This window comes from Eumetopias jubatus, unplaced genomic scaffold, assembly GCF_037043125.1.
Source record: "Eumetopias jubatus isolate StellerSeaLion01/CBP00866 unplaced genomic scaffold, mEumJub1_p1.0 scaffold_8, whole genome shotgun sequence".
NCBI classification, from domain to species: domain Eukaryota; kingdom Metazoa; phylum Chordata; class Mammalia; order Carnivora; family Otariidae; genus Eumetopias; species Eumetopias jubatus.
The window spans coordinates 10,101,809-10,114,215 of record NW_028274814.1 but is presented as its reverse complement, the minus strand read 5'-3'; the positions used below and the strand labels follow the sequence as shown (position 1 = coordinate 10,114,215).

General features: G+C 39.6%; 1 protein-coding gene across 12 annotated transcripts in view; it reads right to left on the bottom strand.

Annotated features, from left to right (window-relative positions):
* Nucleotides 1-204: 204 nt before the first annotated feature.
* Nucleotides 205-12,407, bottom strand: part of LOC114203768 (ankyrin repeat domain-containing protein 26) — a 112,055-nt gene continuing 99,852 nt past the window's right edge. For 10 of the 12 annotated variants that reach the window (XM_088025474.1, XM_088025483.1, XM_088025473.1 and 7 more), the window contains 2 exons: nt 4,811-4,856; nt 205-3,879 (listed from right to left, as the gene is read on the bottom strand). In XM_088025474.1, coding sequence (XP_087881600.1) covers nt 3,740-3,879; nt 4,811-4,856 — 186 coding nt within the window. In that variant the 3' untranslated portion in view covers nt 205-3,739. Of the gene's footprint in view, nt 3,880-4,810; nt 4,857-9,667; nt 9,811-12,407 lie in introns of all 12 variants that reach the window. The other 2 variants (XR_015768749.1, XM_088025482.1) reach the window with 2 other exon arrangements.

Here is a 12,407-nt window from a genome sequence, read left to right as displayed (position 1 = left end):
ATCAACTGAGCCACCCAGGCGCCCAATAAAGACATCTTAAACAGAGATTCATTACCTGGAAGCTCTCGCTCATGGAAATTTTAAAGAACATACATAAACCAACAGAAGAAAAATAATCCCAAATCGAAATTCTGAGATGGAAGAGGAGAGGGGAAAAAATAATTAAATATGTCCTTCAATTTGAATGACACTGACAGTATCATATAAGTTATAAAAATGTTGAGTATTTTTTAAAGATACAAGAGAGAATTAAAACACAAAGCAACAATACACATAAGTTTGGAGCCATGTAAATTGAGTTAAAAGCATTCAAAACTCCTTGCATTATCATTATCCATGAACAGAGAGGACAAAATCCTCACCAAAATTTCATCATATCAAGAGTAGCAATGTATGAAACAGACGAATGAAATCACAACTAAATTCAGTTTACCTAAGAAATGCAAGGTTGGTTTGACATGAGCACTTAATGTAATTCACGACATTGACAAATTTTTTAAAAATTATCTCAATATATGCAAAACAAACATCTATTATCTTTCAACATTCATGATAAAACTTAGAAAACGAGTAGTAGAAGGGAACTTTGTTAATACAATCGTAACAGAAAGACCCTAGGTGACCCCATAATAAATGCCCTTTGGTGTTCTCACCTTTTATAATCCTTTACCCTTAAGTGTAGCCAAGCTCTGTGACTTGAGTCTAGCTATTAGAAAATGGCAAATGTAATGGAATTTTGCAGATACAATGGTTAATTTTGAGTTGATCAAAAGGGGATTATTCTATGTAAGCCTGATTTAAGCAGGTGAAACCCTTAAAAGTGGACTGAGCCCTCTCTGCAGTGAAATTCTCCTTGTTGGCCTCATGAGGTAAGCAGCCATATTGGGGAAGCCTACCTGGCCAAGAACAAGGAACAACCTTGCTATAGACTATTTGTTCCCCCCACTCCCAAATTCATGTATTAAATCTTAATGTTCCATGTAATAGTATTTGGAGGTGGGGGCTTTGGGAAGTGATGAAGTCATGAAGGTGGAGCCCTCATGAATGGGATTAGTGCCCTTATAAATAAAGGATGCCTGAGAGAGTTCCCTTGGCCCTGTGCCTTATGAGGAAACAGGAGGAAGACCAGCATCCATGAACCAGGAAGCCGGCCCTCACTGGACACTGAATCTGCCAGTGCCTTGATTTTGGACTTCCTAGCCTCCAGAATTGGGAGAAACAATATAATAAGACAGTTTAGCAAGATAGGTGAATCTAAGCTCAATATACAGAATACTGTTATTTCTATAAGCTAGCAACAAACAGGAAATGAAATTGATTTTTGAAAATAATATCTATAATGGGGTCAAAAGTATTCAATTACTGGGAATAAATCTAAAAAACATCGGCAGGACCTTTATAGGAAATTTTTTAACATTGAGAGTTAATCAACTGAAATACTGTTAGGAAAACTCAGTATTATGTCTTTTCCCTATAAAGTATTTATAGATTCAATGCAATTCTAATCAGAATCTTTGCTTTGTAAAGCTTGACAAGTTGATTATAAAAGACCTATGGAGCCTTTTCCCCCCTCTCTTCTTTCTATTCCCAAACTTTCAGTTCAAAAGCATAGAAACAGGGAGCTGTGGTGGCCCAGAGTGTGGTGTTGGAGCCTGGCTAGAATGGGGAAGGCATAAAAGTGGGAGAGCCACCCTGCAGTGTTGGAACACCCCTGAAAGGTCAACAACAGAGAATGTGGTATCACGGACTGAAGGGAAAGAACAGTCCAGCATGGGGTTTTCAGAGCCTGTGGGGGCAGTAAATCATCTGCAGAAGACGTGGCCTGGCACAGGGTGTCTGAGAAAGGAGATATTTACATGTCTCAAAGTACTTTCCCTAAAATACTAATGAGTTATAAAGTGGAAAGTTAACATTCCAGAGGAGAAACCTGGCAGATATTACCTCCAGGATCAATGCTCACATCACCAACAATGGGACAAACCAAATTGTAGGTCACATGATAGGATGCAATGAGAAGAGTAGAGGACCACTTCAGTCATACTCTTGCTAAAAATGTATGATCTGAATTTTTTTTAAGTTTTTTTTTTTTAATTTGTCAGAGAGAGAGAAAACACAAACAGGGGGAGTGGCAGGCAGAGGGAGAAGCAGGCTCCCCACTGAGCAGGGAGCCCGATGCAGGACTTGATCCCAAGACACCAGGATCATGACCTGAGCTGAAGGCAGTTGCTTAACCAACTGAGCCACCCAGGCGTCCCTGATCTGAATTTTATCATCAGGAAACATAAGAAAAACCCACATTGAAAGACATTTTCCATTACTGGAATTAACTCTTTAATAAAAGATTAAAAGTCATGAAAATTAAGGAACGACTAAGGAACTATTCTAAACTGAAAGAACTAAGAGACACAACATCTGAATTAAATACATGACTCTGAACAGGACATTCCGTGCATATAGGATATTACAGACACGTGACAAAACTTAAAAATATGATGATTAAATGACAGCATGTACAGGGTGCCTGGGTGGCTCAGTTGGTTAAGCGTCCACCTTCGGCTCAGGTCATGAGTCCGGGGTCCTGGGATCGAGCCCCATGTCGGGCTCTCTGCTTAGTGGGGAGCCTGCTTCTCCCTCTCCCTCTGCCTGCCGCTCTGCCTACTTGTGCTCTGTCAAATAAATAAAATCTTTTAAAAAAATGATAGAATGTATAGTTGACATGGATTGAGTGGGTGCACTTATAGGCAGATGTTTTCAATAAATACATGATAGTACTGTAAATGTATTTTCTCTTATGATTTCAATAACATTTTTTCTCTAGCTTCCTTTATTCTAAGAATATAATATGGAATACATATAACATACAAAACACAGGTTAATTGACTGTTCTGGTACCAGTAAGTTTTCTGGTCAACAGCAGATTATTAGTAAAGTCAAAAGTTGGGGAGTCAAAAGTTATTCACGTATTTCTGACTGCAAAGGGTTAGTGCCCCTAACCCCGATATTATTCAAGGGTTAATTGTATGAGAGCTAATTATCTGATTGTCAGGGTTGTACAGTAGTTATGTGGAATGTACTGATTTGTAGGATATAAATGCTATGGGAATTAGGCATAATTTAACAATTTACCTGCAAATCGTTCTGGGGGGAAAAAGTTCTTTTTACTCCAATTTTTCTTTTCTCTAATTTTAAGACTGTTTTCAAAAAGTAAATCAAAAATAAACAGAAAAGGTGAAAAGCCTTAGGCAAATCTTATTTCACCATGAGGAAAGAGCTACGAATCAGTACTTATAATTAAAATTAAAATTATACATAGGTTTTATGGCACTATAAAAATTGTAATACAAACACTGACAATAGCCTTAGCAGCAATATATCAAAATGATCTCTGTGTAAATCTCTAGGTCCATATGTAGTAATAAAAACTGGAAAACATAAAAAGGCTATCAATTAACACCACTGAAGTACTAATGACAATTTGGTTCGTTGGGTGCTGTTTAAAAAGCTGGTATTTGGGCAGCCTGAAGCATGTAAAACTCAATAGTGCTGGTTTCCACGTATAAAACCTGCTTAAAAGTTAATTAGGTGCCAAGAGACATAGCTTAAAATATTATATAAACTTTCATTACACACATGATCCAAACCTGTTTTCCTTTAATAAAGATTTTCACACATCATACGTTTAGTAGGACACAATTAAGATGTTATACAAACATCCAGTAAATGAATTATTATTGATCTTTCAGAACATGTACTTTTTCTTCAAAGTCTGTAAAAATTCTTTTGACGATTTCACTACTAGATCGTACTTCACATGTGGTTCACAAGTAGATTCTAAAGAGGAGGTCTTACACAATGAGTCTGATTCAAATTCAGCAGCAGCTGAAAAGAAAAAGAATTACATTCTTTATCTAAAATTTTAACTTTGTAGTTAACTACAAGTTAGTAAAAAACAAAGTTGAAGCCTTATGAGTGTTAAGAAGAATGAAAAATATCTGCATAGAACTACAAAATACAAGATGACTTTTAAATATATTTTGCTCATGGTTGCCCACCAAGTTAACTGCTATTGTGGGTAAATATCAGGGCTTCTAGTTTCTCATTACGAGATGAAATTACATGATGATGACAGAGCCCACCCCTGAACAACCATATACTATAAACGGAAAAATCAAACAGGCAGTTTTAGAGTTGAATATACCATGACAGGTATAAAACAAGACACTATAAGAACACACAAAAGGGACATCCTAGTTTTCTATCAATATTGTCTGCTTTTTCGTGGAGGTGATATGTAAACTGATACCTGAAGTACAAGGAAAAAGTGTGCCAGGTGGAGGCAAGACACATATACAAAGAACATATACAAAGAGTGAGGAAGAACACTTGTGGAATTGCAAGTAGTCTACGCTGAAGAGACAGCTATATGGGCTATAATTGCTTAACTATTACTAAGACAAGTCTGGTTTTTTTGGTCTTATACCACTAGCAGAAACAAGAATTTGAGAAAGCCCACTTATTCAGGTTGACGGTTCCATAGGAGAGGCAGAAGTGAAGGAAGATTATAGCCAGAAATAATAACAGATACGTAGACGTTTGGAGATTTTTAAAAAAAAGTCTGAACAAACACGATGATTAAATGAGGAATAAGTATGTTCTTCATTATGTTTATGTTTTACATTTTTTATTACATAGATATAAAAAAAATTTATGTAGTACCTATTATCCAAACAAGGGAAAGGGATGCCATTTACTATTCATAGTTTATTTCCAAAATCAATGACCATCTTAATTCATAAATTTGCCAACATACCTTCTTCTAGTTCTCTAGTTATACTCCTTTCCATCTCCTGCTGCATCTGAAATAAGTCAAATATTATTTATAATGTTCAAGTTAAAGAGACATTATTGTAGGAATTATATATAGCTTATGAAATGCGGTCTTTAAATAACACTTTTAGAGACTAAAACTAAGTTAGGGATTGCTTAAATAGAAAGATAATCACATAAATTAAATAAATCCCTACTTATTTTAATCTTAGGTAACTAAGAAGAAACATATGTAATGCTATTTAGATGAATCTGATAAAAAGCACAATTAATATAGGTCTATTGAATATAGATACTTTCTGGAAGAAGAGGAAGATGGCGGAGGAGTGGAGGACCATAGTTTTGTTGGTCCCTGGAATTCAGCTGGATAGCTTTCAAATCATTCTGAAGACCTGTGAACTCAACCTGAGATCTAAAAAAAGAACTGTGGCAATTCTACAAATAGAAAAGCAACCACTTTCTGCAAGGTAGGAGGTGTGGAGAAGCGAATCTGAGGTGGTATATGGGAGATAAACCGTGGGGGCGAGGGAGCCTACATAAGCCGGCTATCAGAAAGTGATAAAGCAGTGGTGCGCAAATCAGAACTTTTAGAAGTCCGCTCCGGCGAGGGGCATCCCTGCTTGAAAGGCACTCAGGTGGAGAAGCAGGGTGGAACCCTAGGTGGAACAGCCTTATCTCAGGATCCCCAGGGTCACAGAAAGAATGGGGGTGCCTGAGTATGGGAGAGTTCCCAGGCATTTGAGCAGTGAAGCCGGCTGCAATCAGAGAGCTGAGGAGGGGGGCGTTCAGCTCAGTGTTGCCATAAACCACAAACCGCAGCCAGTTGGGCGACCGCTCTCAGAGCAGGGGCCATACAAGTGGCAGAACCAGGGCAAGACCTCCCTCCCTCTCCCAGGAGGAGCGGCATGAATGCATGCCACAGGAGACTGCAAAGTTTGGAAACTCCAAAGGGAGTTGGTGTGGCTGAGATAAAAATGTTCAGTCACAGGCTGGGTGTACACAGAAGGCAGACAGAAACCAGGGAGATAAGAGTGATTGACAGCTTCTCCGTGAGGGCACACTGAAGAGCGGAGGGTGCCAGCTTTCAGCTCCAGGGCTGGACGCTGGGAGGCTGACATTTTCATTCTCATCCTATAAAGTGGTGCGGAAAGCCTTCAGGGAACAGAAGCCACATAGAGCAATCCCGAGGCCCTGACTTAGGCTGGCCCCTGGCAAGGGCAGTGCAGTACTGCCGGAGCAAAGACCCCTGGGAATCAGCACAACAGGCCTCTCCTCCAGAAAATCAGCAAGAACATCCGGCTAAGACCAAGTTTACCGATCACACAGAACTGCAAAACTCCAGCACTAGACGAAAATACTATATAGAAGTCATGGCTTTTTCTCATGATTCCTTAATCTCTCAATTGTAATTTTTCTTCCTTTACAACCAATTTCTTATTTTATCAACTCGGTTTTTAAAAATGTTTTTAATGTTCATTTTTATAATTACATTCTATACTTTCATTGTATTTAATTTTATTTTTGCATATATGTAAGTTTTTCTTTCTTTACAATTTTGGGATATAGTTTCTTCTAACAAACAGACCAAAATACACCCAGAATCTAGTGTATTGCTCTGTTCTCATCAGCTGTCCGATTATATTCTCTTTTGACTTTAATTCTTAGTTTACTTATTTTTGTGGCTTCAGGTCTCCTCTGATTTGTTAAGAGTAGATTTCTCTGCGGTCGTTGTTGCTCTTTTAGTATTTTGTTCTCTAATTCATCTATTCTTCTCTGGACAGAATGACTAGATGGAAAAACTCACCTCAAATAAGAGAACAAGAGGCAGTACTGACTGACAGGGACCTCATCAGTATGGATAAAAGTAAGATGCTGGAATTAGAGCTTGGAATAACAATCCTAAAGATACTAGCTGGGCTTGAAAAAGCATAGAAGACACTACAGAATGCCTTTCTGGAGAAATAAAAGAACTAAAATCTTAACAAATCGAAATCAAAAGGCTATTAATAAGCTGCACTAAAAAATGGAGGCTCTCCCTCTGGAAAACAGTATGCAGGTTCCTCAAGAAGTTAAAAGTAGAGCTACCCGATGACCCAGTAATTGTACTACAAGGTATTGACCCCAAAGATGCAAATGTAGTGATCAGAAGGGGCACCTGGACACCAATTTTTATAGCAGGAATATCCACAATAGCCAAACTGTGGAAACAGCCCAAATGCCCATCAACAGATGAATGGATAAAGAAGATGTGGTATATATAAATACAATGGAATATTACTACGCCATCAGAAGGATGAAATCTTACAATTTACATTGACGTGGATGGAAATGGAAGGTATTATGCTGAGAGAAAAGTCAATCGGGGAAAGACAGTTAGCATATGGTTTCATACACATGTGAAATATAAGAAACAGTGCAGAGAATCATAGGGGAAGGGAGAGAAAACTAAAATGGGAAGAAACCAGAGAGGGAAACAAACCATGAGAGACTCTTAACTATAGGAAACCAACTTGAGGTTTGCTGGAGGGGAGGTGGGTGGGGGAATGGGGTAAGTGGGTGATGGGCATGAAGGAGGGCACGTGATGTGTAGAGCCCTGGCTGTTATATACAACTGATGATTCACTGAACACTACATCTGAAACTAATGATATAACATATGTCAGCTAACTGAAGAGAAATTTTAGGGGTGCCTGGGTGGCTCACTTGGTTAAGCGGCTGTGTTCAGCTCAGGTCATAATCCCAGGGTCTTGGGATCAAACCCATGTTGGGCTCCTTGCTCAGCGGGGAGTCTGCTTCTCCCTCTCTGTGCTCTCTCACTATCTCTCTGTGTCAAATAAATAAATAAAATCCTTAAAATAAAAAGAAATTTTAAAGAATTTATCACATACATATGGGTAAGGTTGAAATAAAACATTATTTACTTATCTTTTCCAGACTTACTAAGCTATACTTAATAAAAATTATGTATTTAAAATAAAAAAGATTTGGAGGCTCTGCTAGGATAAATGAGGCAGAAAGGAGAAGTAGTGATACAGAAGACAAAATAAAATGTGGCACCTGGGTGCCTCAGTCGTTAAGCATCTGCCTTTGGCTCAGGTTATGATCCCAGGGTCCTGGGATCGAGCCGCGCATCAGGCTCTCTGTTCAGCAGAAAGCCTGCTTCTTCCTGACCCATGACCCCTGCTTATGTTCCCTCTCTTGCTGTGTCTACTCTGTCAATAAAATAAATGAAGTCTTTAAAAAAAATTTAAAAAAATTAAGAAATAATGGAGAATAAGGAAGCTGAGAAAAAAGAGAGATAAACAACTCCTGGATCATGAGGCGAAAATTCAAGAGATAAGTGATACCGTAAAGCGAAACAATATTAGAATAATTGGGATCCCAGAAGAAGAGGAAGGGGGGTTGGCAGAAGGTATATTTGAGAAATGATAGCGGAGAACCTCCCTAATCTGGGGAAGGAAACAGGCATTCAGATCCAGGAGGCACAGAGAACCCAACCCCCTTCAACATCAATAAAAACAGGTCAACACCTCGACATATAATAGTGAAGCCTGCAAATTTCAGAGACAAAGAGAAAATCCTGAAAGCAGCTCGGCACAAGAGGTCCTTAACCGACAAGGGTAGAAACGTTAGACTGGCAGCAGACCTAACCACAGAGACCTGGCAGGCCAGTAAGGACTGGCAGGATATATTCAGCGTGCTAAATGAGAAAAATATGCAGCCAAGAATACTTTATTTCTCCAGCAAGGCTGTCATTCAAAATTGAAGGAGACATAAAAGAGTTTCCAGGACAAAGAGAAACTGAAACATTTCTGATCACTAAACCAGCCCTGCAAGAAATATTAAAGGAGATCCTTTACGAAAAGAGAGAACCCCAAAGTAACACAGACTAGAAAGGAACAGAGACAATATACAGAAACAGGGACGTTACAGGTAATACAAAGGCACTAAATTCATAGCTTTCAATAGTTACCCTGAATGTGAATGGGCCAAATGCCCCAATCAAAAGATGCAGGGTATCAGACTGGATAAAAAAGCAAGACCCATCGATATGCTGTCTGCAAGAGACTCATTTTAGACCCAAGGACACCTCCAGATTCAAAGTGAGGGAGTGGAAAACCACTTATCATGCTAATGGACATCAAAAGAAAGCTGGGGTAGCAATCCTTATACCAGACAAATTGGATTTTAAACCAAAGACTGTAATAAGAGATGAGGAAGGACAGTATCATAATGAAAGGGGTCTATCCAACAAGAAGATCTAACAATTGTAAATATCTGTGCCCCTAACATGGGAGCAGCCGATTACATAAACCAATTAATAACAAAATTAAAGAAACACATTGATGATGATACAATAACAACAGTGAACGACACACTGGACTGTGGGAACAGAAAGCCACAACCACCACCGGTGCAGGTTCGTTCGGCCTCCGAGATCTCTGAGAAAACTTGAGATTGCAGGGTTAAAAATGACCTGAAAGGATCAGAGTGAAATGCCCTTGGGATGTGTGTGGTCTGTTCTAAAGTAGGCAGCAGCAGATGTTTTGTAGATAGGAAGCCACCTGTAAACAGCACACTGTGCACTCCCCTCTTTGTTCCCTTGCCCTGTAAATAGCACACTGTGCATTCCCCTCTTTGTTCCCTTGCCCTGTAAATGGCACGCTGTGCACTACTCCCCTCTTCGTTCCCTTGTCCTGCTTTAAAGATTCTTATCATACACACTGGGCTAATCCTATGTACATGTAAGAATGTGCCTTACTAAGCCCCAGCTGTAAACCATTCTAGATCTATATCGCTGTACAAGGTATGTAAGATTACGGAAAATAAACCTCGTGACCTTGGGCTCATTGCTCGGGGTCCCCTGTGCCTCACTCTACCGTCGTCTCTTTTCCTCAGTTCCTTCGCCGCCCCAGGTCCACGACTGTCCAAGGTCGACACTGGACCAGATGGACTTCACAGATATATTCAGAGCATTCCAACCTAAAGCGACAGAATACACATTCTTCTCAAACGCACGTGGAACTTTCTCCAGAAGAGATCACATACTGGGTCGCAAATCAGGTCTCAACCGGTACCAAAAGTATCGGATCATTCCCTGCATATTTTCACACCACAACGCCTTGAAACTTGAACTCAATCACAAGAGGAAATTTGCAAAGAACTTAAATACATGGACGTTAAAGTTAATGAATGGATCAACCAGGAAACTAAAGAAGAATTAAAAGAATTCATGGAAACAAAGGAAAATGAAAACACAACTGTTCAAAACCTTTGGGATGCAGCAAAGGCAGTCCTGCGGGAGGGGGGAAGTATAGAGCAGTAACAGCCTTTCTCAAGAAAAAAGAAAGGTCCTAAATACACAACCTAACCTTTAACTTAAAGGAGCTGGAGAAAGAACAGCAAATAAAGCCTAAACCCAGCAGGAGATGAGAATTAATAACGATCAGAGCAGAAATCAATGAAATAGAAACCAAAAGAACAGTAGAACACAGCCATGAAACTAGGAGCTGGTTCTTTGATCTTTGAATGAATTAATAGGATCGATAAACCCCTGGCCAGATTTGGCAAAAAGAAAGGAGAAAGGATCCAAATCAATAAAATCATGAATGAAAGAGGAGAGATCACAACCAACACCAAGGAAGTACAAACAATTTTAAGAACATATTATGAAAGACTATATGCCAACAAATCAGGCAATCTGGAAGAAATGGATGCATTCCTAGAGACGTACATCCTACCAAAACTGAAACAGGAAGAAACAAAAAAACCTGAACAGACCCACAACCAGCAAGAAAATTGAAGCAGTAATCAAAAATCTCCCAACAAACAAAACTCCAGGGCCGGATGGCTTCCCTGGGGAGTTCTAACAAACACTTAAGGAGGAATTAATGCCTATTCTTCTGAAGCGGTTTCAAAAAATAGAAATGGAAGGAAAACTTCCAAACTCTTTCTATAGCAGGCATTGGTGGTATAGTGGTGAGCATAGCTGCCTTCCAAACTCTTTCTACGAGGCCAGCATTACCTTGATCCCCAAACCAGACAAAGACCCCACCAAAAAGGAGAATTACAGGCCAGTATCCCTGATGACCACAGATGCAAAAGTTCTCATCAAGATACTCGCCAATAGGAGCCAACAGTACATTAAGAGGATTATTCACCACGACCAAGTGGGACTTATTCCTGGGCTGCAAAGGTGGTTCAACATCCGCAAATCAATGTGATATGCTACATTAATAAAAGGAAGGACAAGAACCATATGATCCGCTCAATAGATGCAGAAAAAGCATCTGACAAAGTACAACATGCTTTCTTGATTAAAACTCTTCATGGTGCAGGGATAGAGGGCACATACCTCAATACCATAAAAGCCATCTATGAAAAGCCCACGGTGAATATCATTCTCAATGGGGAAAAACTGCGAACTTCTCCCCTAAGGTCAGGAACACGGCAGGGATGTCCACTCTCACCACTGTTGTCCAACATGGCACTAGAAGTCCTAGCCTCAGCAATCAGACAATGAAAAGAAATAAAAGGCATCGGATCGGCAAAGACGAAATCAAACTCTCACTCTTTGCAGATGACGTAATACTCTATGTGGAAAACCCAAAATACTCCACCCCAAAATTGCTAGAACTCATACAGGAATTCAGCAAAGTGGCAGGATATAAAATCAATGCACAGAAATCAGTTGCATTTCTATACACTAACAACGAGACAGAAGAAAGAGAAATTAAGGAATCGAACCCATTTACAATTGCACCCAAAACTATAAGATACCCAGGAATACACCTAACCAAAGAGGCAAAGGATGTGTACTCTGAAAACTATAGAACACTCACGAGAGAAACTGAGGAAGACACAAAGAAATGGGAAAACACCCCATGTTCATGGACTGGAAGAACAAATTTGTTAAAATCTCTATGCTACCGCGACCCAGAGCAATCTGTGCATTCAAGGCAATCTCTATCAAAATAGCATCAACTTGTTTCACAGAGCTCGAACAAATAATCCTAAAATTTGAACAGAACCAGAAAAGACCCCGAAGAGCCAAAGGAATGTTGAGAAAGAAAACCAAAGCTGGTGGCATCACAATTCCGGTCCTCAAGCTCTATGACAAAGCTGTCATCATCAAGACAGTATGGTACTGGCACAAAAACAGACACATCGGCCAATGAAACAGAACAGCGAACCCAGAAATGGACCCTCAACTCCATGGTCACCTAATCTTCAGCAGAGCGGGAAAGAATAGCCAATGGAAAAAAGACAGTCTCTTCACCAAATGGTGTTGGGAAAACTGGACAGCCACATGCAGAAGAATGAAACTGGACCATTTTCTTACACCATACACAAAAATAGACTCAAAATGGATGTAAGACCCAAATGTGACACAGGAACTCATAAAAATCCTAGAGAACACAGGCAGCAACTTCTGTGACCTGGGTCGCAGCAACTTCTTGCTAGACACGTCTCCAAAGGCAAGGGAAACAAAGACTTCATCAAGATAAAAAGCTTTTGCACAGCAAAGGAAGCAGTCGACAAAAGCAAAAGACGACTGACAGAATGGGAGAAGATATTTG